We start from the raw sequence: 24,906 nt of genomic DNA, 5'->3' as shown, positions 1-24,906 counted from the left end.
TGTCGGGTCCTCACAGGAAAAATGGAGCTTGAAGCTGAGTGCCACATTGCTGTGCTTGGGAAAATTGTGCCGAGAGGGGAGCAATGTGCAGCACTGCTCATGGGGATAGCAGATGGGTGGCAGGGAGCAAGCGAAAAATCCCCGCTGAGCAGTAAGACCATAAATCACTCCCTTTCGTACCACTGCCAGCCACAGAGGCTGGAGCATGGCCGTGGCCAATGGGCAGAGGTGCGCTCTTGCAGAAAGCATGTTCTCCTACCCCCTGGGCTCTGCAGTTGTCTCCCTGGGAAGTTTCAGAGCCCTGGGAGCGCACCCCGTCCCCATCCGCATTGCTCCCAGGGGAGTGGCAGAGCTGTGCACCGCTGCGGCTGGGGTGGCCGCAGTGGCACATCCCTGTGGCACCCACAGGTGGATGGCAGCTCGGGATGATGGCATTCCTGCCCATCCCATCCTACAGTCCCTTCCTTCCCCGCAGCACTTACAGCCCAAATTGTGGCCGTCTGACCTTCTGCGGCAATGCCTGTTTGTCCCCGTCCTCTGCCATGAGCCACCGTCCCCCTGCCTGACCACAGCCACGTAACGGAGCCGGGAGGTGCAGACCCCAAGCACGTCAGTGAAAAGCTCTTCTTGACTTAGTGAAATAAATTACAGCATGATATAAAGGCCTATTAAAGGCCGTTTTCTAGAACAAATGCTGCTCCCGTGGCTAATCAGCAGAATATTCCCTTCATTGAGAGACAAAATTAATATCGTTGTTTGGCAGATGCAACAATGCCAAGTAAATAACTTGCAATTGAGCTTTATTGTTATGATGCCTTTTGTTGCGGGTCTTGGCATCAAGACGGTGGCAATGAGAAAGGGGGAATACAAATAGAAACCTGTAAGACCCTGAAAAAAAAGCATGCCCTGAAACTGCGGGGAGCTGGGTGTTAATAAGGCACATCACCACGCACAGCACAGCCTGGCCACGCTGCCCTGTCCCCTGCAGTGGTACCCAGCAGGCAGGGCGACAGGCACGCAGCCTTGGCCAGGACATCTCCCCATGCCCTGGGCAATGAGCAGCCCCACGGGCAGCCCCAACCCTTGGCTGTGGGCCTTACAAGTGCACTTCCATTTTTTAAAAGGGTTTGTAAAGAGAGAAGACGCTATGTCAGCACCATGAAAGCTGGCTTTAATCAAGGGTGATAGCGTGGCCTCCTCGCGGGTGGTTAGGATTATAAAATACATATTAGCATTTTTAATATTAATCTGTATAAGGAAGAAAAATCCTTTTTAAAAAGCTAATTAGAAAGCTCATTTACTTAGAGGACCAGAATGAATTAATACCATGTCTCAGGGCTGTGAAGCATTTTCACAGAGTGAACTTCCCCAGGCTCGTGGCTCATCCACACCTCACACGTCTGGGCTCTTCCCACACCCCACTCAGGACACTCTCCTCCTAGCCTAGATCAGGGGCTAGTCCTGTTCCAGGAGTCACAAACCATCTCATGCCAAACACGGGATGAACTGCGCTTCAGAACTCACCATCAGCCTAAACCTTTTTGCAGCTCCCTGCTGAGTTCACGGCAGGAGTGGGCATTTTATGGCATTAACGATGCAACCCAGAGAAGTCAAGTCATTACAGGGCCGTGACGCTGTCAAATGATGAGGCTGGGCAAGCACAAGAGGCAGCAACTTTTGTGCTTACAGAAGACACACAGGCTTTCACCTGCCTTTCATCCCTTGCCAGTCAGGGATGCAAGGGGACCGCGGGGGCAGGAGAATGGGGGCTGGGGGACACACCAGCTCCCCCGCTATGCTTCATGGCCAATCCGGGTCAACAGAGAGCCTACAAGTAAAATCATCCTGAGAAAAATCTCTGCCTGTCCCTTTTCCACAGCCAGACCCCTCGTGCCCTGCATCTTCCTCCCAGGGCTGGGACCTGGCTGTTAGCACAGCCCCAGCACCCATCAGCAGACAGCCCAGGGAAGTTGCAAACTCCACATGAAAGACAAAAATGCAGGCATGATTAAGCAAAATCCTTTAGTTGCCCCCCCCAGTGCTGGGGCAGATTTTTCCAGCTGAGCAGTTGCAATAGCAGCAAATATGAGCTTTTTACTTTGGATTTGTATTCGTAACACAAAGGGCATTTGGTGGCTCCTGCAAGACAAGCCCAAGGGCAGGCACGGTCCTGCCGTGCTGGCTCACCCCCTGCATCCCGCTCCCTCCCAGCACTCTGGTTGTGCTCCACTGAGCCATTCAGTCCTTCCAGAGGTTTCACAGCTCTGCTCCCTCCAGAGCAGCCGTGGGCCGCTGCAAGGCAAAGGAGGCGTCTTGCAAAACAACCAGGCTGCATTAATAAGGTCAGATGGGAGAAGGAGAGCATTACTGGGAGCTAAGAGCCTGCTTTGACAGCTACCCTAGCGAATTCCTTGTTTGCTTGTCTTTGAGGCAGTCAGCCACGCTAGAAAGCTAATGCTCAAATATTTCTTAGTTGTACTTAATGCTAAATCAAAGCATAAGGCAGCAAGAGAGTACAGCTCCCTCCCAGCCCTCGCTGCCCACCCAGAGCAGCCTGGCTGCGGGGGCCGTGCTTCTGCCCTCCCTCCCTGCTGCCCAGTTCAGCCCCAGCTCCCAGCTGGAGCTGGACCCCGGGAAGCTGCAGGGGTTTGCTTTCCCCAGCTGCTGGGGGCTCCCCCAAGGCACAGTCATCTACCCGGGGATCCTGCAGGACTGAAGAGAGGTCAGCCATCTGCCTCCCACTTCAAAAGTGAAACAAATAAGAGCCAAGAGGCAAGGTCAAACACCTGGTAACCTGCCTTACAGGCTTGCAAAGTGCTTACACTCCCTTTATTCACGTTCAGTGCCTAGATGGACCTGCATAACGAATATATCTAGCTACACAGTGCGAGCCAGAGTTTTCAGCCAATTAAGTGTTTATGGCCATTTCCAATGCTAGATGTTTCGAAAGCAAGCACCGGAATCAGGGAAATGGGTTAAACTGTGCTCTTCCGTGTATGTCTTGGTGAGTAAATGGCTCACCAGCCCTGCAGAAAACAAACCAGAAGAACTGGATGGAGACCCTAAGTCTCATGCTGGGAAATAAAGTGGCACGGTTAACAGTGAAGGTACCTGACTGCTGCAGCTCCTTGGCTTAGCAGTGGCACGGCTGCGTTGTCACTGAGGGGTGATGGTGCAGGACTGGCAGAGCCGTTTGTATGCACAAAGCCTGTCAGACCCAGGAGCTGGGCTGGGACAGGCACCACCAGCCCAGGCCTGGAGCTTGCACTACACAAGACTGGGTGCTTGCACAGTCCCCACGGGCTGTACACCTCTGTTTTCCTTGTCACCCATTTCAGAGCAGCTGGGGAGCAAAACCATTTGGAAAGGGATAAGGATAGAACTCTGGCCACGGCCCAGCAGCTGCGACACTGGGCAGGTACAGAGGGGCTGGGAGGATGAGAAGCTTCCCAGCCTGGAGGCTACAGGACACTGGTGGCAAGGACTTGGACTGTCAGTCTAGGAGCAGCAGGTACCGGCAGACTGCTTCACACAAGCTGTTGGCTCCAGGAGGCGAAGGGTGAGGATGAAAGAGCCGAGGTTCTCGCTGCAAGTGGCTGAGGGGCAGAGGAGAGGGAGCGCGATCATCAGGCATGTGTTAACTCCCACTAAGTGTGCACCACGCTGCCACACACACATGCTCACACCAACTGCTACCAGCTCATCCTCCTGCAGGAGCTGGTGGAGGAATCCTGCAGGGAACCCAAAACACTCTATGCTGGAAATCACTACTCCCAGCAGCTCTTATTTTTAAACATAGGTTGCAGCCCTTATTTACCAGCAGGCGCAATGTTGTCAGGAGCAGTGACTGCAGATGCCTCACTTGCCTTTTGCAAAGTAAACCTCCTGTTTTGACTGCAAGCTGATTGATGCTCAGTTATTTGGGGAGGAATATTTCTAGCTACACAGTGCGAGCCAGAGTTATCAGCCAATTAAGTGTTTATGGCCAATTCCATTTTCCTTGCAAGACGTTTGGAAATCAAGCACCGGTTACATCAGAGAAATGGGTTAAACTGTGCTCTTCTATGAATACCTCCCCGCTGGCCTACCAGAAACTACACACACAGAAGTCCTGTAAAAGCTTCTCTTAAGGATATGCTTGGAAGCAATCCATCACCAGAGAGTGTGGTTTAAACACTGCACCAGTAACTCAGCCTGTCTTCAGCGAAGAATTACCAGAGCATGAAGCAAAAGGCCATGCACTCCCAGCCCCACAAGGAGGGTTAGCTGCTATGGGGGCTTCTTACAGGCAGGCTTTGCTGTAAGCCATCACCAGGCAAATGTGTAGAACAGCTCTGTACTGCCTGACCCTTGTCAGGTGTACCCCACAACCAGCATCTCTGGCAGGTGCTGATTTAACCTGGGTTTCCTGCTTTTCCAGCATGGGCCATCACCTCCCACGTGCCCATTTTCCAGAGATCGCTTAGAAACAATGGATCTGAACCCAAACCAAACTAACTCCCTTTAGGATGCACCAACAGGGAGAACTGCTGTTGTAGCCTCTCTAAAAACAAAACAAACCCTCCTGCCCATTCCAGGTGTTAGTACAGCATCACCACCAGCCTTCCCCCACCACTTGAGTTTAGCAACCCGTTGCACGCAAGGTAAAACTCATTCTCTCCCAGTTTCTCCAGGCAATAACCACCCTTCTCTATTCAAATCCATCAACAATTTTAGGGCAGATTCCTGCTTTCACAAGGAAACGTACAACCAGCGTGGTGATATTGCAAAAGAAAAACCACTTCACAGCTCGTATCTTTGCGTTTCAGTCTGTAGTGGGTTGTTTACACTACTCTCCAATTTCTGTGAAGTAATACTTAACATTTACCAAGCATGCTTGTGCCCATGGATGAAAGGTACTGCTTGAGTCATCTTCTGCCTGTTGCAGCATCTGCCAGAGACCAACCAGTCACTTGGTTGCTGGTTGCCAAATGTCTCCCGGAGCGGCCATTCTCCCTTCTACAACATCTTTGACTGCTGACACAGGGCCAAGGCCAGTGACCAAGATGATCACTGCAGCCTTTAAAACCACTGGGCTACGATGGTGGGTGAGAGAAGTCAGCCTAAACAAGGAAATGAAAACACTTCAAATGCCACAGTAATGGTATGAGGTGACAAACATCTATTTGCTCCTAGGTTATATCCCATTAAGTGTGACTGCAGTCACTCAGTTCACTTTCCTTCCCTCACTGCAGCTGGTGTTAATCCAGAGGTAATTTTCTCAAGCTTTTGAGTGGCATTCATCATAAATCATCTCCCAGCAGTACTGGAGAGACAGCTGATGTCTTGCCAAGCTCACGAGGACCAGAAAGCATCTGTATTTCAGATGCATCGGCATGCCTCAAAAGCAAAAGCTGTGACCAGTCACTGAGGCATGACCACAGCTCAGTCCCCTGGTATCCAACTCCCGTGGAGGTGCTGTGATTTTTAAAAGGCAGCCTTCACAGGGAAACCACCCTCCAAAATTTGGTGTGTGAGAGCTTCAAGCCCTTAAAGTACCTCCTGCATTGTGCTTTCTCTGCTGGTGCCGAGATGAGGTATTGGTTTTAAAAACACTGCCGGCTCAAAACACCCTGCTCACCTTCAGTGGGGGCTGCAGAATATCTGCTTTGGTTTAAACTGCTAATTGGTGCCCGAAACAAAAGGCAGTGGGAAATTGGTGCCAGGAAATACAAACTACACTTGCCTGGGGTCTTCATACAAGGTGTCCGAAGTGCACAATGCCAGCACAGCACCACGGCAGCAAAGGCGATCTTCTTTGAGGCTGTTTTCAGCCGTAGCCCGCCTCTCTTTATGTACACGCCAGGACAAGCAGCTCCAGCTCCAACCCGCTGGCTCTCCTGACAGCTTCCCATTCATAGTACAGCCACCTCAGTACAGTGATTTAAGCTGTGCGGTAAATGCAGCTGTCTGTAATTCACTGTAAACACTTTTATACTTCACGCACACACACATATATATACACAGACACATTGAGGGCCATCACTTTTACATTTCACCAGAGAGAAAAATTATTCCTCAGTGTCAAGCAGGGGAAAGGCGCTGCCAGTTGTGGTCTCTGCCGAAACAGGATCCTCGGATGAACACTGAGAGCACTGCACTAAGTGCTGTGTGGTGACAAATATTTGATACTAGCAAATAAGTCATCCCATGAGTGACTACTGCCAGTTTAAGTGGACAGCAGCATAATTTGTCATGGCATTCAGCATTAAGCCAACTCTAATAAGCCACAGCAAGGCATGAGCTAGACCTGCACTTGAATCTCAGTGCTCTTGCCACGCTCAAGAATATTTGCCCACTCTTCTCTGCTGAAAATCCCAGGAGAACAAAGGATCTTTTGAGGGCAATGCTTTAAACCTAAATGCAATGCAGTATGAAAACTCCATTGTATAAAAGCTAAAAGAGGACCTAAAATGCTCAGAGATAGACTGGTGCTGCCACTCTTGTTAGCTCTAGGATATATGAATATGTTTCCCATTCATGAATAATTTTCTGTGAAATCCATGTCTGAATAGGTCCTCTTGTGCATTAAATTTCAGCAGCCCTGGAGCCAACACCGTCCCCAGGTTGTACCAGCTTGAAAGAGTTGAGTGCTTGGTACCCTGCACTTACTGAGACGGTTTGAAAAGCACAGCAATGTGGATTGGCTTTTTAAGGCTGGGGCTATTCTTCCAGGAGCAGCAGCCTGAGGCTGCTTGCCCCAGAGGTGGATCTCGCTAGCCCACTGGGGTTTTCTCCTCCAGGACTACGCTTGTCACCCTCCGTGCCAGCTGACAGCACGCACACTGGTTGTGACTGACAGCCTTGGTCATCACACATGAACACCCCGCTCCCAGGGGCTGTCCCATCTGTATAGGGCTGACTGGAGTTGAGGTCCCTGGCTGAGAACTGCACTTCCCACCAGCCCTCCTCAAGCTTGGTCCTTGCAGAGGCCACCATGTCCACACAGAGGAAAGGCTGTCTGAAACTTGGCCCATATTAAACTGAGCTGGCACACTCCTGGCTTACCAGCAATGCCACGTTCAACAGGGTGAAACCAGGGCAAAGCAGCCCTCCCTGTGCGGCTCTCCACTCACGTTTGCATTGCCACTCACTTCTGCAAAAACTGCATGAGAACCAATACAGGTGGTGCAGATGAGCAGAGGGTCTGGAAGCATGTGAAGTTTACTTGGTGCAGCAGCAACCAGGACACCTGAGCTTTGTCCACCCACTCCCACCTGCACATGGTTTCCCTGCAGAGCAGCAGTCATACTGATGCCTGGAAAGAGGTCCTTAAAGGTTCCTCGTGTTTCACTGCTGTGTAAGCCAAGAGCAGCAACAGCACCGAGCTGGGGTAGTAGAGAGAAATCCAGATTGAGGAAAGCCCATTGCTCATAGCAATTCACAAATGAAAAGCAAACTTTTTTTTTTAAATTTATTTATTCCTGAAAGTGTACAACTAGAATATAAAAATATTCCTTGGTGAAAGCAAAACAGAAAAGGATAGGAAATGAATGCCAAGAGAAAAACATTTGCATGTTTCAGGGGAAGAAGCCTCCAGAGACAGAGCTTGGAGACTCTGCAAGCTTGGAAGTTAGGGTCATATTTCTATTTTACAGAAATATCCTATAGCAGATCCATAAGTTATCTCATTGTGACTCACAAGTCAGTGGAATGGATTTCTAGTTTGTTCTCTTTGAGAACCCAATTATTTCAAGTGCATCACACCAGTAAATGAAATCAGTGTGCTCCTTTATTTATTATTAGGCATTTGTTTTTCCTTATGGTGACGGCATTATAGCTGCCACAAATATGCAAACCAGCTGAATTAAAACAGCACACTTTCTTGAGCATTTCCACTCTCTCTAAGCCTTGGTACTTTACATGTTCTCCAATACCTGTATTTTTCTGACTAATGAACTCTTCCATTTGCTGGAAAATATTGAATGCAATTAGTACTTCAATGCACAGCCTCAAAGTATGCCATGCCTAGCAGCTGAGCACTGTAAAAGAGCTGAGTGCTTGGCAGAAGAACTAGAAATCCAAAAGATAAAAGGAAGATTTACACTCACTCCCACCAAGGCCTGCCGCAGAACTTAATTGGCAAGGCCAGCAATAAAGGGGCTGCAGAGAGAACCACCAAGGTTATGGCCCCAGTGCAAGTCACAAAGCAGTAACAAGTTATGATTCCCAGGCTTAAAAGTTAGAAATTACATTTGGTTCCTCACCTTGCACTCCCCCAAGCTGAACTGCTCAATGTGTTCTGATCAAGTCAGTCTCTTCCTTTGCTCTTCTCAGTCCAGCTTTATCTCTTCAAGGGGAGATACAAATCACTCCATCCAACCCTTCTGCAATTTCACCCAGCCTCTGCCTACACTCTTCCTGCAGCTGCTTCAGCTCTTTCTCCAGGCTGGCCTCTCTCATCTGCAGTTCTCTGATCACCTCTGTAGCACTGACAGCTGAAACAGACTCCTTGGATATAGACCTACCTAAGCCCGTTTTGCTGGCAGGGTGTTTGCTTCTGAACACCAGTCTGCATGAACCATGCTTTTTTTTTTTTTCTGGAGCACAAAGGTGTGCAAGATCTAGCAGTTTTAGTTCAACACTTTCCTGCGCCTTTCTAGCAATGGCAGAGAACCACTCCTTCTGTAGTTCCTCTCTTGTTTTCACCTGTAGAGAGAAAAAGGGGGGGGGGGGGAGGGGGGGAGAAGAGAATGGTAGATTTCTGTGAAAAAAATCCTCTCACTAGGAAACAACATAAAATATGTTTGGACTAGGCTGTACCAAAGAGAAGAGAGCCAACTGTGAGTATAAACCTAAGTGGTGGCTGAGAAAACTGAATTATGCTAACACATGCTTTCTATCAGGTAGCAGCCTCAGTGACCAAAAGGCTGCCTGTAGTAATTTGTTTGCAGCTTCACAGCCTACCAGCCCCTCCACTGATGAATAATACACAAGGGCTCTGCACACTTCCTTCTCACCGAGGAGTGGGCGGTTTGACTTCAGAGCAAAACACACGGAGCAAAAAGGGAGACCCAGCACAGTGACCTTCATCACCGCTGCGCTTTAAACCACTACATTGTCATAACAGATTAATTGCCTCATGGATGGATAACAGTATCAATTGAGTTTGGAAATGCTTTCTGTACTTGTCGATGCTAAAATGGAGGGATGACAACTGTAAGCTAGAAATTCCTTAATTCTCAATTCTCATTATGGGGCAACAAATAGTAAAAGGAAAATAATGGAGCAGAGACAAAATAGTGAGGCTAAGACCAAAATGAATACCAGGGACCACAATTTCACTGAAGATCGGCCCAATAAAACAAAGCTTTTCTTGTGACAGAACCACAGTCTGGATGATAAAAACAATTGTATATAGTGGGATTTCTCAAAAACATATGATTTAATGTACTCTAACAATTTGATGTGAAGAACATGCAGGATGGTAATTGCCTTGCCAATTTTACTAGTGGATTAAACATGAATTCAGTGACTCATCTCAAAGTGTAGCTGCCAGTGGGGAAACATCCATAAGAAGAGGTACCTGAACTAAGGCCTTCAGGGAAATGGTTCTTGGTCCAATGGCATTTTCTGTTTCTGCTACAGCAACAAGCTGCCAAATCAGCTCAGCCAAAATGCAGCAAAGTTTCATCTGCAGAAAAGCGATGCTGCCTCTGCAACCTGCACAAGTCCCAGAGCTCTCCTGGAACTTGTGAGCAATTCTGGAGTTCATGCTTAAAAAAAAAAAAAACCAACCACAGGGAAACAGTGGGATTCAAAGACAAGTCACCCAATGACTCACAGCCCAGAAACAAGCCTTATAGTATGAAACTTCAAGAGCTCAAACTATTCCATTCATGGAGACAGATGTATAATTTGTTTTATATTCTAAAAGAAAGTGGAAGAGAAAGTTGTGAGAGACCAGACTTTGCTGACAAAGCCGTAAGAAGATCAAATAGATGAAAATTTGAGCTAGATATTCAGCTTCAGAATAAGACATTGTTTCCTTCTGTGAGGAAAATGAACCATGAAATGCTTCATTGCTGCTCCAGGGATGAATCCTTTAGCCAAAGCTCAGCTCAGGTCAAGCTCAGTGCTAAAGATACCCCCTTCCAGCTGGAAGAATTGCTGCTCTGCAACCTCTCCCTTCCCTGGCCATGGGCGAAGCCGAGTAGCAACTTCAGGTTTTAAATCTGCATATCTGCATTAAGATATTGGCATCTCACATATTAGGGCTTTCACAAGTTCCCTGTAAAGTGAGGGATATTTTGGCATGAGGGCCACAGTCACAGTTAAAATTCCCACTGACACCAACTTCACCAGGGCTTCACTCATTCCACATCTTTCATCAGAATATCTTCATGAGTTTTGCAGCCAAGTAATTAATCCTCTCCATAGTTCTCATGTGTTATTCTACCCCCCACCCCTCCTCAAAAAAGATTAAGAAATTCAGAGTAAATTTCTCTGAATTTTTCCTAACACTTTAAAGGCTTTGTCAATGCAGAATCATCCATTAATCAACAGAGGTCTCCTTTAAGGCACTTAAATAGAGAGTTGAAGCTGCAAGGAGTCTGTCTTTGCCCTTGTCCAAGAACCAAAGGTCCCCCTTTATCATAATCCCCAAGGAATCCCAGGGCATTTCTTGCTGTTAGCTAAAAGAATATCTGAGGTCCAATTCTCTACCATCACTTTAGAAGAAACAAAACTGAAAAAAAAAATCAATTCAATGTTTTCTGGTCTCCCCACTGCCAATGAATAAATGGAAAACAATGTTTGCACAAAGTGGAGTTAACACTGGAATCCAGGATGGGAAAATTTTCCTGTTACTTACAAAGAACAAAATCACTCAGCAAACAGATCCCACAAAATGTTTGTGGGTTTTTTTTGCATTAACTTCAGGCAGAATATCAGCAGTGCTGTATAAAAGGATTCCTAATGAAACATAGGTTTTCATACTCTCCACCGGCCAAAATTGGAGAATTTTATTATCCATTGTGCAAGGCACATGACGGAAGAGCACGCTCCTCTCAGCACTAAGTGCACTGAGTTCTAACTCATTGCAACAGCAGGAATAGGAATTACTACACTGCAGCAAGAGCAGCTGTAAGGGCAAGGACAACAGCTTTACAGTTTGGCAGTCAGGGAAGCAGAAGTATAACAAATTCTGACATCCAAGTATCAGAAGGGCACTGCGCATGTTGTCTTCTGTAGAGAGGACCAATACTTCCTGGGACAACATTAGATAAATTTAACGGGAAATTTTCAAAATAATGAATATGAAATAAAAGAAGTTGTTTAGCAAAGCAGTATTTATTTCATATCAGCACAATCTGGAGTTGGAGAGCTAGCTCGAGTTTTTTTTGCACTGTTCTCCCTGGTAAGCCCTGCAACCACATGTACAGCCACAAATACTCTTGTTGCGGCTTGTAGACTTCAGTAACTAAAAACTCTCTGGGGGTTACCTTCAAGTAACATTCTTTACTCTTCTCATCCTGAACACTTGTGAAAACACTCAATAACCTCCTCCTGTATGGTTAATTGATGCTCTTTAACAGCTTGCTGTCTCCCATTAGTCAGCACACAATGATTACTCTACACTGCAAAACAATCTCAGCAGACCACTTTGTATTAAACAAACATATTGTAAAAGATTACGAGCCTCAGCATTTTGTGCCTGCCCGTCTCGATCCCACAGCTCTGCCTTTCAGTCTCAATCCACCAGCTGGAAGTTGAATTCCCAATTAGGCAAGTAGTGCTGTCTGACAACGGCTGCACATCCTCTCTGAATAAATACAACAACATGATAATAATCATTTCCACTTCTACAGAACCAACCTCATCCCAAAGGGACCTAGTGCATTTTGAGAAAAGCCAGGCCAAACGTAGAGGGAATCAGCTGATGAGGAATCAGCATCTTCAAACTGACATATCCCGCTCGGCAGTGAGTGCTGATCTGGTTAGCTGTTCAGGACAGAACAGGGCAGTCACTCACAGACACTGTAACTGAGCCCATGGAAGCGCGCTGTCCCTCTGCGCACTGCAGGGTCAATGTACCCTACCAGGTTTCGCACTCCCAAGACCATGACAAGCTATAGCAGGAACCTCCCACGGTATGCAAGTGCCCTCATCAGCCCTGTGAGGGCTGCAGATGGACAGATCCCCAAGCGTGCACTGAGGCCAGTACTCCTGGCTGGGTTCCTTCTAGCTCTTCGCCTCACAATGCCACCAACCACTGTTTGGGACAGGGCAGTGGCCAAACTGCCCCGAGTGCTCCTAGATGGGTTCCTTTAAAAGAACTTAAGTCTTCCAAAAAGGAACCATAGGTTTTCAAAATGTATTAAAAATTAAAAGCTAAAGGGAAAATTATAACAATTTTCATGTTCTAAGAAGCAGCCAACAAGCTAGTATAGTTGCAGATATGAGTATTGCGTCTTAGATGACACAGAGTGAAAGGGACTGAAGCGACAGATGGCCTGTGCTGCCCTTCCCAAACCTGGCACAGTGCAAAGGGTTGCAGTATTCATGGACACCGCTGGCAGATTCACACACAGGAATACGCAAAGGAATACACCCTAGAATAAAACAGATCTTGCCAACATCAGCCCGAGGGTGGGCTGATGGAAGCCTAATTCCTGACGTGGTGGAATTAAGCCAGGCAGCACATCCATCTAGTGTGGAAAGGATTTCCCATCTCCCCAGGCACAGCACCATGACTGATGCTGCACTTCCCAAAATGTTCAGGCTGAAGTCTGATCGAGGAAAACGGCCAAGTGAAAACAAAAAAAGGTGGGCCCAGTCCAGAGTCGGAAAGGAGCAGTGAGGTGAGGCACATCCAAAAAAGAGGCTGAGCAGGCAGCTTGGCTCAGTCCCCACCATGGTGGATTAACTTATGCACTGATGTAGAGAAGAGACCCCAAGCCTGCAAACACCTACATACATTATTAACTTCCCCAGCACTTACTCACCCCTACCTTCTCTGAAATTTCTTCTAACCTCAGGTCCTTTTCATCCAGACAGCTATCTCAGCTATTTCCAGTCCTGTGAATCTCCTGACTTTGAATAAACTTTACAGAGATGAGCTCAGCAGGCAAATCATGGAAAAGGTAATGTGCCACACATTTCTAATAAGCTGCTTCCTTGTTTCTTAGCATGTTCCACTGTTTTGAGGCCAAAACAGCAATACCCAAATTCACCTCCTCTGGACATGAGCTAATTTGTCACATGGAGAGTCTCAGTCATTCAGTTGCCCATCTTGTGGAGATCATCTGTCAACTGCTTAGATGACCTACACATTTAGCTCATTTGATCTCTCCTCAAAGAGGAGACCTTCCAGCTCTTCACAATTACTGCTGTGGCTTCCTCAGCTCCCTCACATTCGCCAGCACCTTGCTGGTAACGAGCTTCCCAGAACTTCGTGTCTCATTCCGCATGGCTCAGAAACATCCGAGACGCTGATCGGTCTCAGTTCTAACAGCTCACTAATGAAAAGTGCAGTAAAAATTATGCAGAAAATAGGGGTTTTTTTTCCTGCTAATCAGCAATCTGGATGTGAACTTACTTGGAGAGAATGTTACCAACATGCATGGCAACCCAAAGAGATGCTAAGAGATCGAGGTAACCACATCATGCTATTTAAATAATTTCCAGTAATGACCTAACAAAAGTGACAATCTTCCAAATGCTGGAAGTCAACATTTCAGCTTGTTAAAACTTCATGTGGCAACCTGAAAGCCTCAGAAAGCAAATGAACACTCTGCCTCTCAGTTACGTACTTGAATGAAGCCACTAGCTAGAGATGAAATTTAAAACACAGCAGCAATGAACGGTCCAAACACTTATTTCGATGAAGAGAGCGGGGGGAGGCATAGGAGCATTTCCATTTTGTGATCGCATTGTTGCCAGCTTTGAGGAAAGAGCAGTGAACCAAATTGTTGGAGCTCCTTTTGAAGTGGATGAAAAAGACCAGAATCATGTCATTATTTTTAAATCACAATCTCTTCAAATTATTTTAGGAGTTTTGCAGAAATGGCTGTAATAACGGTATTGTTCAGAAAAACAACTGCGCAAGCCTAGGAATGGCACATTTTCTTCCTCCAGTCCTATCTGTCCACTCATTCTCTCTTGTATTTCTCTTATGAATAGAGAGAAGACCCCATATGCATACAGCATGAAATACAAATTATCCGTGCCATTCTGCAGAGATCCTACAAACCACGATGCCTGTCTTTGCTGGAAACACAGTGCAACCTGCTCCTTTGTGCTCTGAATCACAAGGAACAAACAAAAATCTCAGATCTTGTCTTTTTGTGTTGGGGAGTGAAAGGAAATTAGGAAATATGAACAGATGCAATATCCAAGCCACCAAGTCATACTGCCTTTGCTATCAGGGCATAATCACCCAACACCTTTCATAAACTCATCTAATTTCTCTGAAAACACCAAACAGCATTTGACTTGCAGAATTTATTATTCCTAAAGGAAGATCATTTCTAAGCTTTATTTTAAACCTATCATGTCTTAAGATAGCCCCCTGTACCTGGGGAGTTGAATAGGGTGAAGTGAAATATTACACACTTGGAAGTATATGATTAATGAAGGGTCAGACAGCATAAATAGAAAAGACCTGTCAGGCCAGCTGGTGCACTCACCTGCCTGGCTCTGAACGGCTCCCCAGCACATCAGAACATCCCAAGGACCGGCACTGAGAGGCATTCCCCAGGTTAGAGGAGCTGCCCAGAGCTCTCAGTTTCCATGTATACTGAGCAGACTCTAATTCAACAGACAAGCATCCATTAAAGATCTGTAAGTAAAACTGAAAGCGGCATAAGCACGGAGATAGCGGCATCATTCAGAGACTGTCGGCACCGATGCTGTGCAAAAATCCTGAGAGCTTGAAACAGGCTGGTTTTAGGAGTTTTCAGTTTCCAGACTGGAATCCAGATCAATCCATGTGCTGAACCTTGCAAACACTTGTCTTTAATCAGTACAAGCCTGAATAACACTTTATAAATGATCATTATTTATACCTTTTGCTGTCTTACAGTTCATATCTAGTGTTTATTCCACCACCACCCCCTCCCACCTCCCAAGAAAAAACTTGCAGAACTGCAAACCCAGCTGACAGTCTATCTGGGATACAGAAAACGGGACAGAGAAGGATGTGCAGACTACTTTTAAGTCCTCCTTGTCAGCACTGAAAAAACTGGCACAGAGTACAAAAGGAAAGCAAGCAAAAGGAAATAATAAGCAAAAGTATCAATAACAAGAAGGGGAAGAGCAGAGTCCACTATAAACTTAAAGATCTGTAAGTATTAAATAAAAGTAGAATACAATAGAAATAATTACAAGGATCCCACAAGTCCCACCCTCAACCTCTTTGTGCTCCTATTAAGAATTTCCTGGCTATACAATACACATTGCGCCCCTTGCTGCGCACAGAGCAGCACTGGAAAACATGCACCATGGTCTGTCTGTCTGTGAAAGGAGATGCCCAAGCAGAGTTTGTCTCAAACAACATTAGAAATAGCAAGAACTGAACAAGCCAACACAGTTGCTCTCCATGTTTGTCACTGTAAAGAACAGAACAGTTATGAATAACCCAAGTGTTTTGTGTGCTTGTGTGTCCCCGAAGGCATAAAAATAAAACCTTTTTCACAGAGCAGTAGGGTGAGGGCTTTACACTTCTTTAACAATAAACAAAGAATAATTTGGCTAGGAGGCCAGTTTCTTTCCACAAAAATGTTTTGTTTGGTTGGTTTGGGGTTCTGTTTTGTTTTTTTTTGAACAGTGATTAAGTGTATGACAAATGCCTTCTTTCCTTAGCTGTAGACAGTGACCCATTCAGCCTCAGAGAAGCAGAGGAAGGCACCATTTCAAGGGATGCTGTGAATGCATAAGTGATGGAAAAATCAAATCCTATAGCTCGTACTTCTGGGAAAAATTATGGAGCGGGGGTGGGGGGGAACAGGACCCTGCAGAGGCTATAAAGTTCAACTATCTGCTGAACAGTGATTTCCAAGAAAATTCAACCCCCAACTTTCAGAAAAACATCTAAAGGCATTTGCTGCTTATAAAAAAAAAAACCAAAACCCATGAGTTAAAGCAAAAGCAATATCTGCAATCAGCTGTTCTGGAAGCAACACAACACCGAGTATGCAGGTGTTTTACTATTAAAAAAACTTACTCTAATTTCAAATTCATGTCTTATAGTAACTTGCCCAAATGTAATTTCAAACCTCTAAGAAAGTCATAGAGTTAGTACTGCAGCTCTATAAAACTTGTCTCATTGAATCAAGCTTCTTTGCTGTAAGCTTTCAAGGTTTTTAATTTTCTGCAGCAATTTCTACACACTGAAGAGTAACCAGTTAAAAACGCTGGAAACCATCATTTTCTATTTTAATAGCTGAACACTTCCCACACTGTCCTGCCTAAATGAGGTTTCTTTCTTCTTGTGAGATCCTTGACTGTACACAGAGACTTGATGTTCTTCTGAAATAGCCCATTTAATACCAATGCTTATGCATTTATGGATTTAAAGTCATAACAAACTGTTTGATTAGTCTAACCTACTACAAAGCACAGGCTACAGTATCTCACCCAGTAATTTCTACAATGTTCTACTACATTTTTGGTAAGCTACAAGGCCTCTTCTAGAAACATGTATTGTTTTTTTAAACACAGGTTCCAGCAGACCAAGAAACTACACTATCCCTGCACTATCTCAGCAGTGAAATACATTTATGGTTAAAAATATGCTCCTTTTAAGTGAGTTCCACCTCAGCTACTGGGTCTTCTCACACCATCTTTCATCTAAAGTCTTATACCATCAAAACACCACTTCCAAGAACTTGAAGAACACGATCCAGCTATAACTTTGCCTTGGTTAAATTACATGTTTCTCACCTCTCAGAAAGACCAAATAATTCCTTTATTAACCCTCCCTTAATCCTTTATAACCTTTCAACCATTTTCAACTGTGATGGTGGTATAAGTGGGGCCAACACATTTCATTGAGCTCTGAATTGTGATCTATATCTTATCCATCATTTAATGACCAGTAGCAGATAGCAACACTTAGTTGCCAATAGCCTAACAACTTTTCCATGACCCATTACCGTTACCTTCTATTTCGTCAGGCCATGAAATGGAAAGGTTTGCACACATCCAAAACCTAATGCTGTAGGCAGATCAAACTGGTTTGAGGTACACACATGGGTATTTCTTACTAAACTCAAATGCCTGCAACAGTAAGAAACTCAAATAATTTCTTTTAGCTTAACAGTAATTGTAACAGCTAAAGAAAAATTTCACTTTCATATAATTACTAATTTCTAACACTTGTTATTAGTTCAGGAAGAGGAAAATCTTCAGCCTTGGGAACTGGTGGTGACTAAACAAATGGGGTGATCCCAAAGTAATATTAATGGGGCATTATTTGTACCATAAACTAAGAAGATATTCTAGAAGGGTTGTAAAGCTGAGCTATAGCAACTGACAGAAGATGTAATTATACAAGCAGCTGCATTCCAAATTTTGCCCGGATTTGCAATTTCCTGCAATTAGAGAGGAATGTATGCATCTCCATCTTATGCATTTTAAGCAAGACATTCACTATTCAAATGCTAGCTCCCAGGCGCACCTATAGTCATTTCAAAACAAATTGACAGGGAAGCCACAGAGAGGCAACATACCTATTTTATCTAGAAATAGAAGGCCGTCTTTTAACCGGGGGAGGAGTCCTCTGAGGAGAAACTAAAAACAGGGTTTTAATACCAGAAACGCACATAGCTGCACTTGACCAGAACAGCCACCTCGGTCTGGCAGGGCACTGCTGCTCTGTGCTTCCTTTTATTATATATTGAATGCTGCAAAGCACTTCATAAGCCCTCAGAACCTCATCCATGCTGTTGTCCAATGGAAAGCTTTCAGATGGTGAGGAAGCACAGTAATGGAAAGTTAGAAGTTAATTGAAGCATTTAAACGAGATAATTTAATAAAGACAAGTGACCTGATCTTGTCTGAATGGATACAATTTTTAAATTTTTGGTGGGTTTGTTTGGTTTGTTCTGGGTTTTGTGTTGGGTTTTTTTTTTTGCCACCCCCTTTTTCTTTTTTAGTTTTAAGATAATCAAATGGGTCTGTATTTAAACTCATGTCTCTAAATACCACATTGATAGGAGTCCAAAAAGTCAGTTTAGCTTAAGATAAAGGAAAAGGATATAGGATTAAGAAAACAGGAAAAGAACATTAAGATTTTTCAGGGTCTTTACCTCAAAAATGCAAAGTATACTTCCAAATATCAATATGAAACACAAAAGCACGTAACTCATAAAAGCACTGCCTGTTTGCTGAGCCTACGAATATCTATTACACAGTAAGGGCTTCACCCAGCACCCCTCCTGCGACCGAGCTGCACTGGATCCTATCCCTGAAGAGATGCACAAAGAGGCAGCTGCCTCAAGGACAGCCTTGGGTTGGATTGCTAAAGGACACACCTGAGGCAAACAGCCCAGAATGAAGGCAGCTATGCTGAAAGCCTCACGAGATACATCCCTCTTCCACAAAGCAACAAAAAAGTTTCCTGTTGTACGGATATTTTCTGAACTTTCTGTTCCTGAGTTTTTGGCATGAGCAATTTGCTTTTCCAGCAGTTAACTTTTGAGTAGAACAACTGAACTCAAAAGAATAATAAAAAAAAGGGAATCAAAAATGTGATTATTCTATTGCAGCAACTCTGCAGGCAGAACCAGCCAGCGACAAATCTGAAAATAATAAATGGTCTTCAAAGAAATTAGCAATTTCTGCATCACCTCTGGTCAGCTAAAGAGGATGCCAACAATGCCAACACAAAAAGAGGAGCCATGAAGCATCAACAAGATGGCCAGGATCACTGTGCTCTGGGGCCAGGCGCTCATCTAAACCTCTTTATCTACTTCTCAAGAAGATATGCAAGCCTGCCACCTGCTACGGTCCCGCTGCTCTCAGGAAGGTGGGACAGCTCCAGGCGGGAGCATCAAACTTGCATATTTTGCCATCAACTATGAGGAAACACAGTTCAGCCTTGTGAAAGTCCCATATGCCACACAATTCTGAATGCACACTATAGGGAATAAGAGATAAACACCTATATCCTCCTCCAAATTATAAACCTTCAGCATTTTACAGTAATAAAATTCCATTCTAACAGCCCAGCCTTTTATAATGCATTTCTTTTTAACTACAGTTTTATCTCTAGACTTTTCAAAAGCCTAGAATTCAATTAGAAGATCACACAAATTAATGTAGTAATAGGCACATACTGAAAATATATGATATGAAAACCAGAGTACGTCAGTCTAAGTAATTTAGACACTGGCAAAAAGGCTGCAGTGCTTCTTTGAAAAAGACCCTGACAACTACAAATTACAAAAGAAGGCAACTGACAAGTATTGTTTTGTATAATAAATTGCTCACTTATTTTTCAATTTGTTCTTCCAAACTTTTATCTTGGGCAGCAGAGACAAACACTGATGATACGAGATATCATCTCAGATCTAAGTGACTTGGAGGGCCCCACTTTGTTTTAAGCAGAACTTTATCACTGTGCAACATGAAAGTAGCCACTTTGTGCTCCGCATGACTTGTACTTCTCTATATTATCCTGCTTTGGGAGAACAGGATGTGAAACAAATTCAAGCATTGTAGTCCCTGTACACACAGCCAAAAAAAAAAAAGGAATGTTTATACAAACCACTCATAAAACACATAGGTGAAAGTGTTACCACCTAGTCATGCAAATTTTCAGAAAAGGGTTTTTCTTATGCAAAAATTACAAGGGAAATTTAAAAAAAAAAAACAAAAAACACACAAAACAAAGCAAACCACACACAAAAAAAAGTGGGCACACACACACCAAAAATAAAAATCAAACCCCATGACTTTTAGGGAGTTTCTTAACCCCCAAACTGGTTTGGTTTTCAGTTAGAAAATACTCCCTTGTCCCCTCCAGGAACTCTGCATGACCGCTGCACAACCTCCACCAGCACCCAGCCCCACAGCTATTTTCTTTGCTTTTGGGGATGGCAGAAACAGTGTATATCCAGAGCAGCAAAGGTCACTCCAGCAACCCAGCCTATCCACACCTATGGCATGGGGCAAATGAACTTTAACTCCCAGGTGGAGATTTGTCTACATAAAACATTTTCAGAGTTTCAGTGAAAAAGCACACATTTTCTTAAGCCATTACTCTGAAAATGCAGTTTCTCTTATTAGCTCACAGTTTTGATGGTGAGTAGCAGCTGTAGGTGCACGTGAAGCTGCTTGAATGGCCATCATGACTTTTGCAGCAGTCAAAGGCTGACTCCTACAGCTAACCTGCCAAGGGAAAAATCGAACAGCTCTTACGGTTTTGAGGGAGCTGATAAGATGAAGAGTTAAAAGTAGTGAGTTCTGAGCTCAGAAGTGTACTAAAGCTTTATTTAGATGAGTTTCTGGCTCAGTAGAAGAGATGTGACAATCAGGTTTACTTTTATGTCAGCTCTTCCACAAGCGCAAGGGACAAAGACACAGAAATGAGTTGGATACATTTTTCTCTTACGATCAAGTACTCTCGATTTCAGGGCAGACAACTGAGAACAAGGCCAAGGTTTTAAAAAAAAGAGGAAAGTTAAGGTTAAGCTTTGAATGCATCAATGCAAACAGTCCTTCCGAAAGCACCTCTATTAACTCACCTAAAAACCAAGCAGTACTGCAAAGTACGCAATGCTTGTAACTGCTGCTGGCAGAGGAGGAACCCATCCCGACAGCCCGCCCGGAGCTGTAAAGCAAGCCAGATACCTCCTGGAAGTTACTGTCCCCAAAACCCACTCTGAAAGGTCCGGTAAAACACACTAATAGTGTTTCAGTTAGAGCTGCTCTAAAATACAGCCACTGGCCATGGTGTTTAATACAGCCTGTCAGCCAAAATTAGCTACGTCCCCAAGATATTGCCCTTGTGGAGGACATTTGTTGCAGTGACTCACCACTTCCAAGACAGTCTTGAAATCCAGCAACCTTGTGGTCACAGGTACCTCAAATCCCACCCATCAGCCTCCAGGCTTTTCACATTCAGAAGATAAAGGTGGTGCTGGGCCCTGTGATCTTATGTATCTTGCCTTCCGAGCCCTACAGCCATTCCTAGTCTTTGTTCATGTTTTATTGTGCTTAAACTGTGAGAACATAAGTACTACACTTATTTCTTAAAAACGCACTAAAACATTTACAGTGGCTACAAAACATGTTCTCTCATTGGAATGGGGTTTTTTTTTTACAGTTTATTGTTAAATAAAGCTCATCTAAAATTTATTGGAGTATAATTCTTCAGCTGCATTTACTACATGTTTCATTGCCTTGGTCGGTATCCAACATCTTGGCAAATAATGTGAGTAAAATATTAACACTGGTTATTGATTATACTTTAACTGATCCTGTCACCAGAGCAAACATTCTGCATTTCAGTAAAGGGAGGGAAAACACCATCTTCTGGGAAGCAAGAAAAACTTTCACCCACGCTCACTTCAAACCCCAGAGTTCTGCACACAAAACAGGAGACAGCACTCAAGTTTTTCATGTTTCTCTCTTCCCTGAGGAGCTGGAGTCTTTTAGAATACGTAAGACCCATGAAAAATGTCAGGCTGGGTAATTTATTTTCAGTTACAGTTTTTGTGTGTGTTTGAAATCAGTTTGCTGATTTAGCAACTGGTACATAGAACCTCTCTCACACAGTTCAGTACTCATTCAGCGATCTGCACAGCAAGTTGTATCTGCAAATGGAGAAGAAATACTTATCTTTTTCATCTCTCTGTATGCTGCAAGCTTAACATTGACTGTTCGAGTCTGACCAATCTGCACAGGCTTCTCAGAAGTGAGCAAGATTCTTCCAAAAATCTCCCAGCTCTGCCTATCTGCAGTAATTTTCCACATGCGTGCCAGCCTTAAACCAGGTTAATTAGGGGCTTTAGGTCTAACACAAATGTTAGATCCTGCTGTTAAGAGAACTGATGTACAGAGACGGCTTCTTTCCTCCTTCCAACACACGGCAGAGCACACTGCCCTCCAAGAACAATCACTTGGATCTCCACCACAGCCTCCATGGGCACTTACCAGAAGTAAGCAGCCTCAGATCTCCTGCTAGGAATATTGATGAGTGACAAATAAACCAATGCAAGAAAATACATGAGCAAAAAGTGAATACAAACATTAGCATCTTACTTCCTACTGTTTACAGCAGATCCATGCTTTCTAATAACCTAAATCTGCTAATACCATGGCAATTCCAGCAGCAGCAAATTTAATCCTACATTTAACTAATTAAGAACTACACATAAAAGCCATTAGCTGTGTCCATCCTTGCCATCCTCTTGTCCGCGTCCTCCGTTGCCCCTGTGATGGATGTTTCTGTTGATCTTTCTGGGTTTCCTCCCCCTACCCAGGCATCTAGGCCCAGCTAACCATACATTTCTAAAAGCTGCTCTTGTGGCCCTGGTAGTTCTTCAATTCCTTTTTGCTTGAAAAGCTCTGCTGACAGCTGCTCAGTGCTCCAGATGGAGGTTTGCAAATACAAAGTGGAACATAGCAACGCTCTGGGACCGGGGAAGGGGCAGGGAAGGGAATGTGCTGACTGAAGAAATACACAACACTGAGCCATCCCCGACCACTCCTCCACTTCCTGCACCCCAGACAGCCTGGATAATTAACTACTCACTACACTAACATCTTCATGTTAGCAAAGCCCAGAGAACTAGAATAAACAGCAGAAATAGCAAAGATGCAACGTGAACAGTCTGCTTTAACAAAAAAAAAAGCTTTTGACAACCTTCAGAGAGTTCTCCAGCAAAAGCTCAGCTGTCCCTTTGCCACAAATCCCAGGTTTAAGGCAGCAGAAACACAAGCTGGCCCCACACTGGGGGAGGAAGGACTGCGGCATACCAGGAGCCAGCCCAATCCCCACTGTCACCCCTTGCTGTTCACAGGGTGGAGAAAATAATGAGACTTTGTTTCCCCCATCCACATACATACACTGCACATGCCTTTATTTTCATGTATGTTAACCGCACACACAGCACAGCTACCAAGCACTGCCAGTGGCTACTAGGGTACCCACAGCTCCTCATCCCCCCCCTCCAATTCATTACAAGGCTTACAGAAAAACTGGATGTGCACTTGTTTGAGTAGATAAAATTCAACTCAATCTCAGCAAGAAAAACAAAAAAAAAACCCAAGCAAAACTAGAAGGATGCAGGATTATGTTTCAGCATCAGCCTCTGGAGCTGCTTCCCTGCTTCAAATAGTGAAGCCTTAAATCAAAGCGCATCAAAATCCATTCAGTCTTTTATAAATGTAAGGTCCTTAGAGACAATTTTTCCTTTTGTTAGAATCTACAAGGTCTCCAGCAGTGTGCTGTGATGAACTGGTGGTGGCAAAAAGTTTGAGTGAATCACAGGACTCTTGGGATGGCACGAAAGCCTCTCTGCATTTCAGCCTCCACCATCCCCACTTGATGGGGTGTCCCAGGTCATTCCTGCCACCACCGCTGACAATCCCTGCACCTCCCCCTCTCCCCAGCAAGAGAAAACAAAGCATCATCCCATTCCCATACACCCCCACCCCAACACACTATGAATCCAAGGAGTGTCTCTTCCAAAGTGGACAGCCCTGCATCCTCCCATCCCCATCAAGGCTGCAGGTTCAACAGGTTGGGAAGGTTAGGGGTTACTGAATTGAAAGGGGGGTGACCGATCAGGGGAAAAATACAGAAACAAAGAGAAAATGCAGGTTTCAGTGTGTCTTCTACTGACATTAAGGAAATCTGATATGGGCCAGGGATTAAAACCTCTTAAGTCTCAACTCTGGGTACTCAGGCACAATGTGAGCCAAGCATGCAAGCACAGCCACCACTATTCCCGGAGAGGACTCTAGTGGGGAGGGAGCATGTTCGAGCTCAGATTAATGACTTAAGTTTTTCTGGGCTGTGCTTCAGAGGCATATGCATGAGCAAGCTCCATCCCATCATATCACTATGTCAAAGGAGTCTGGCTTGCTTTTACACGCTAGTGAACACAGAGGATCCCAAGATACAATATCCCAAGTTTCAACAAACGCTCAGTATGGTGTGAGCATTTATGTGTTGAAAACTGAAATGATCACCATTTGGAGTCAAATACTCTGCATTCCAGCTTGTGGATGCCAAATGTTTAACACAGACTGAAATCAAATCCCCCCTCGCAGTGTTCACTTCTGGAATTAGGAGATTTCACCTTTTACAGTTAAGTTTGCTTCTAAGAGGAGAAACATTTTTAAAGCTTAACCATTTCACTCAACTTTTTGATCATTTACAAATCCCCAAAATGTCACCAAAGAAATGAGGATTATTTGCCCAGTACTGCATGGAAAAGAACAAAGCTAACAATAAGAAAGCCCCATATTCAGATCAGACCTCTGTTATATATCTTTTCTCCTCCAAGATACTGAACATAGTGCTGCCTAGCGATGGATATCAGTTAAAATGTCATATTAATCAGGGATTCACAAATCATCGAAATCCCATGGCAACACAGATGTCTTCTAGTGAATGTCCCTGAAAGGGGAAATGGTTTCAGGGTCATTCCAAGCACATAACCAAAGAAAGAGCTGGGGGCAGACAGAAACAAACAAAAGAAAAAAATAAGGAAACAAAGAAAGAAAAAAAAAAAAAGAAAATAAGTTCCCTAATTTTATAAGATTTAAGACTGATAGCTTTAACTACCAGAATCACAGTGTGCAAATGATCAAACTTGCAACAAATAGATGCACTGGCCCTGAAAACACATCCTGAATAAATAAGCAGTTGTGTTTAGTGGTGCAAACCAGACATCGTGGCATAGCAAAGAC

The 24,906-nt window shown here is 44.5% G+C and overlaps 1 protein-coding gene across 3 annotated transcripts in view; it reads right to left on the bottom strand.

The window, feature by feature from the left end:
• Positions 1-7,439: 7,439 nt before the first annotated feature.
• Positions 7,440-24,906, bottom strand: part of TEDC1 (tubulin epsilon and delta complex 1) — a 77,807-nt gene continuing 60,340 nt past the window's right edge. For all 3 annotated transcript variants that reach the window (XM_064454703.1, XM_064454705.1, XM_064454704.1), the window contains one exon: positions 7,440-8,688. In XM_064454703.1, the coding sequence (XP_064310773.1) occupies positions 8,332-8,688 (357 nt within the window). In that variant the 3' untranslated portion in view covers positions 7,440-8,331. The remainder of the gene's footprint in view (positions 8,689-24,906) is intronic.

This window comes from Phalacrocorax carbo, chromosome 6 (genome assembly GCF_963921805.1).
Source record: "Phalacrocorax carbo chromosome 6, bPhaCar2.1, whole genome shotgun sequence".
NCBI classification, from domain to species: Eukaryota; Metazoa; Chordata; class Aves; order Suliformes; family Phalacrocoracidae; genus Phalacrocorax; species Phalacrocorax carbo.
The sequence above is the reverse complement of the archived record's forward strand: the minus strand, read 5'-3'. Positions and strand labels throughout refer to the sequence as shown.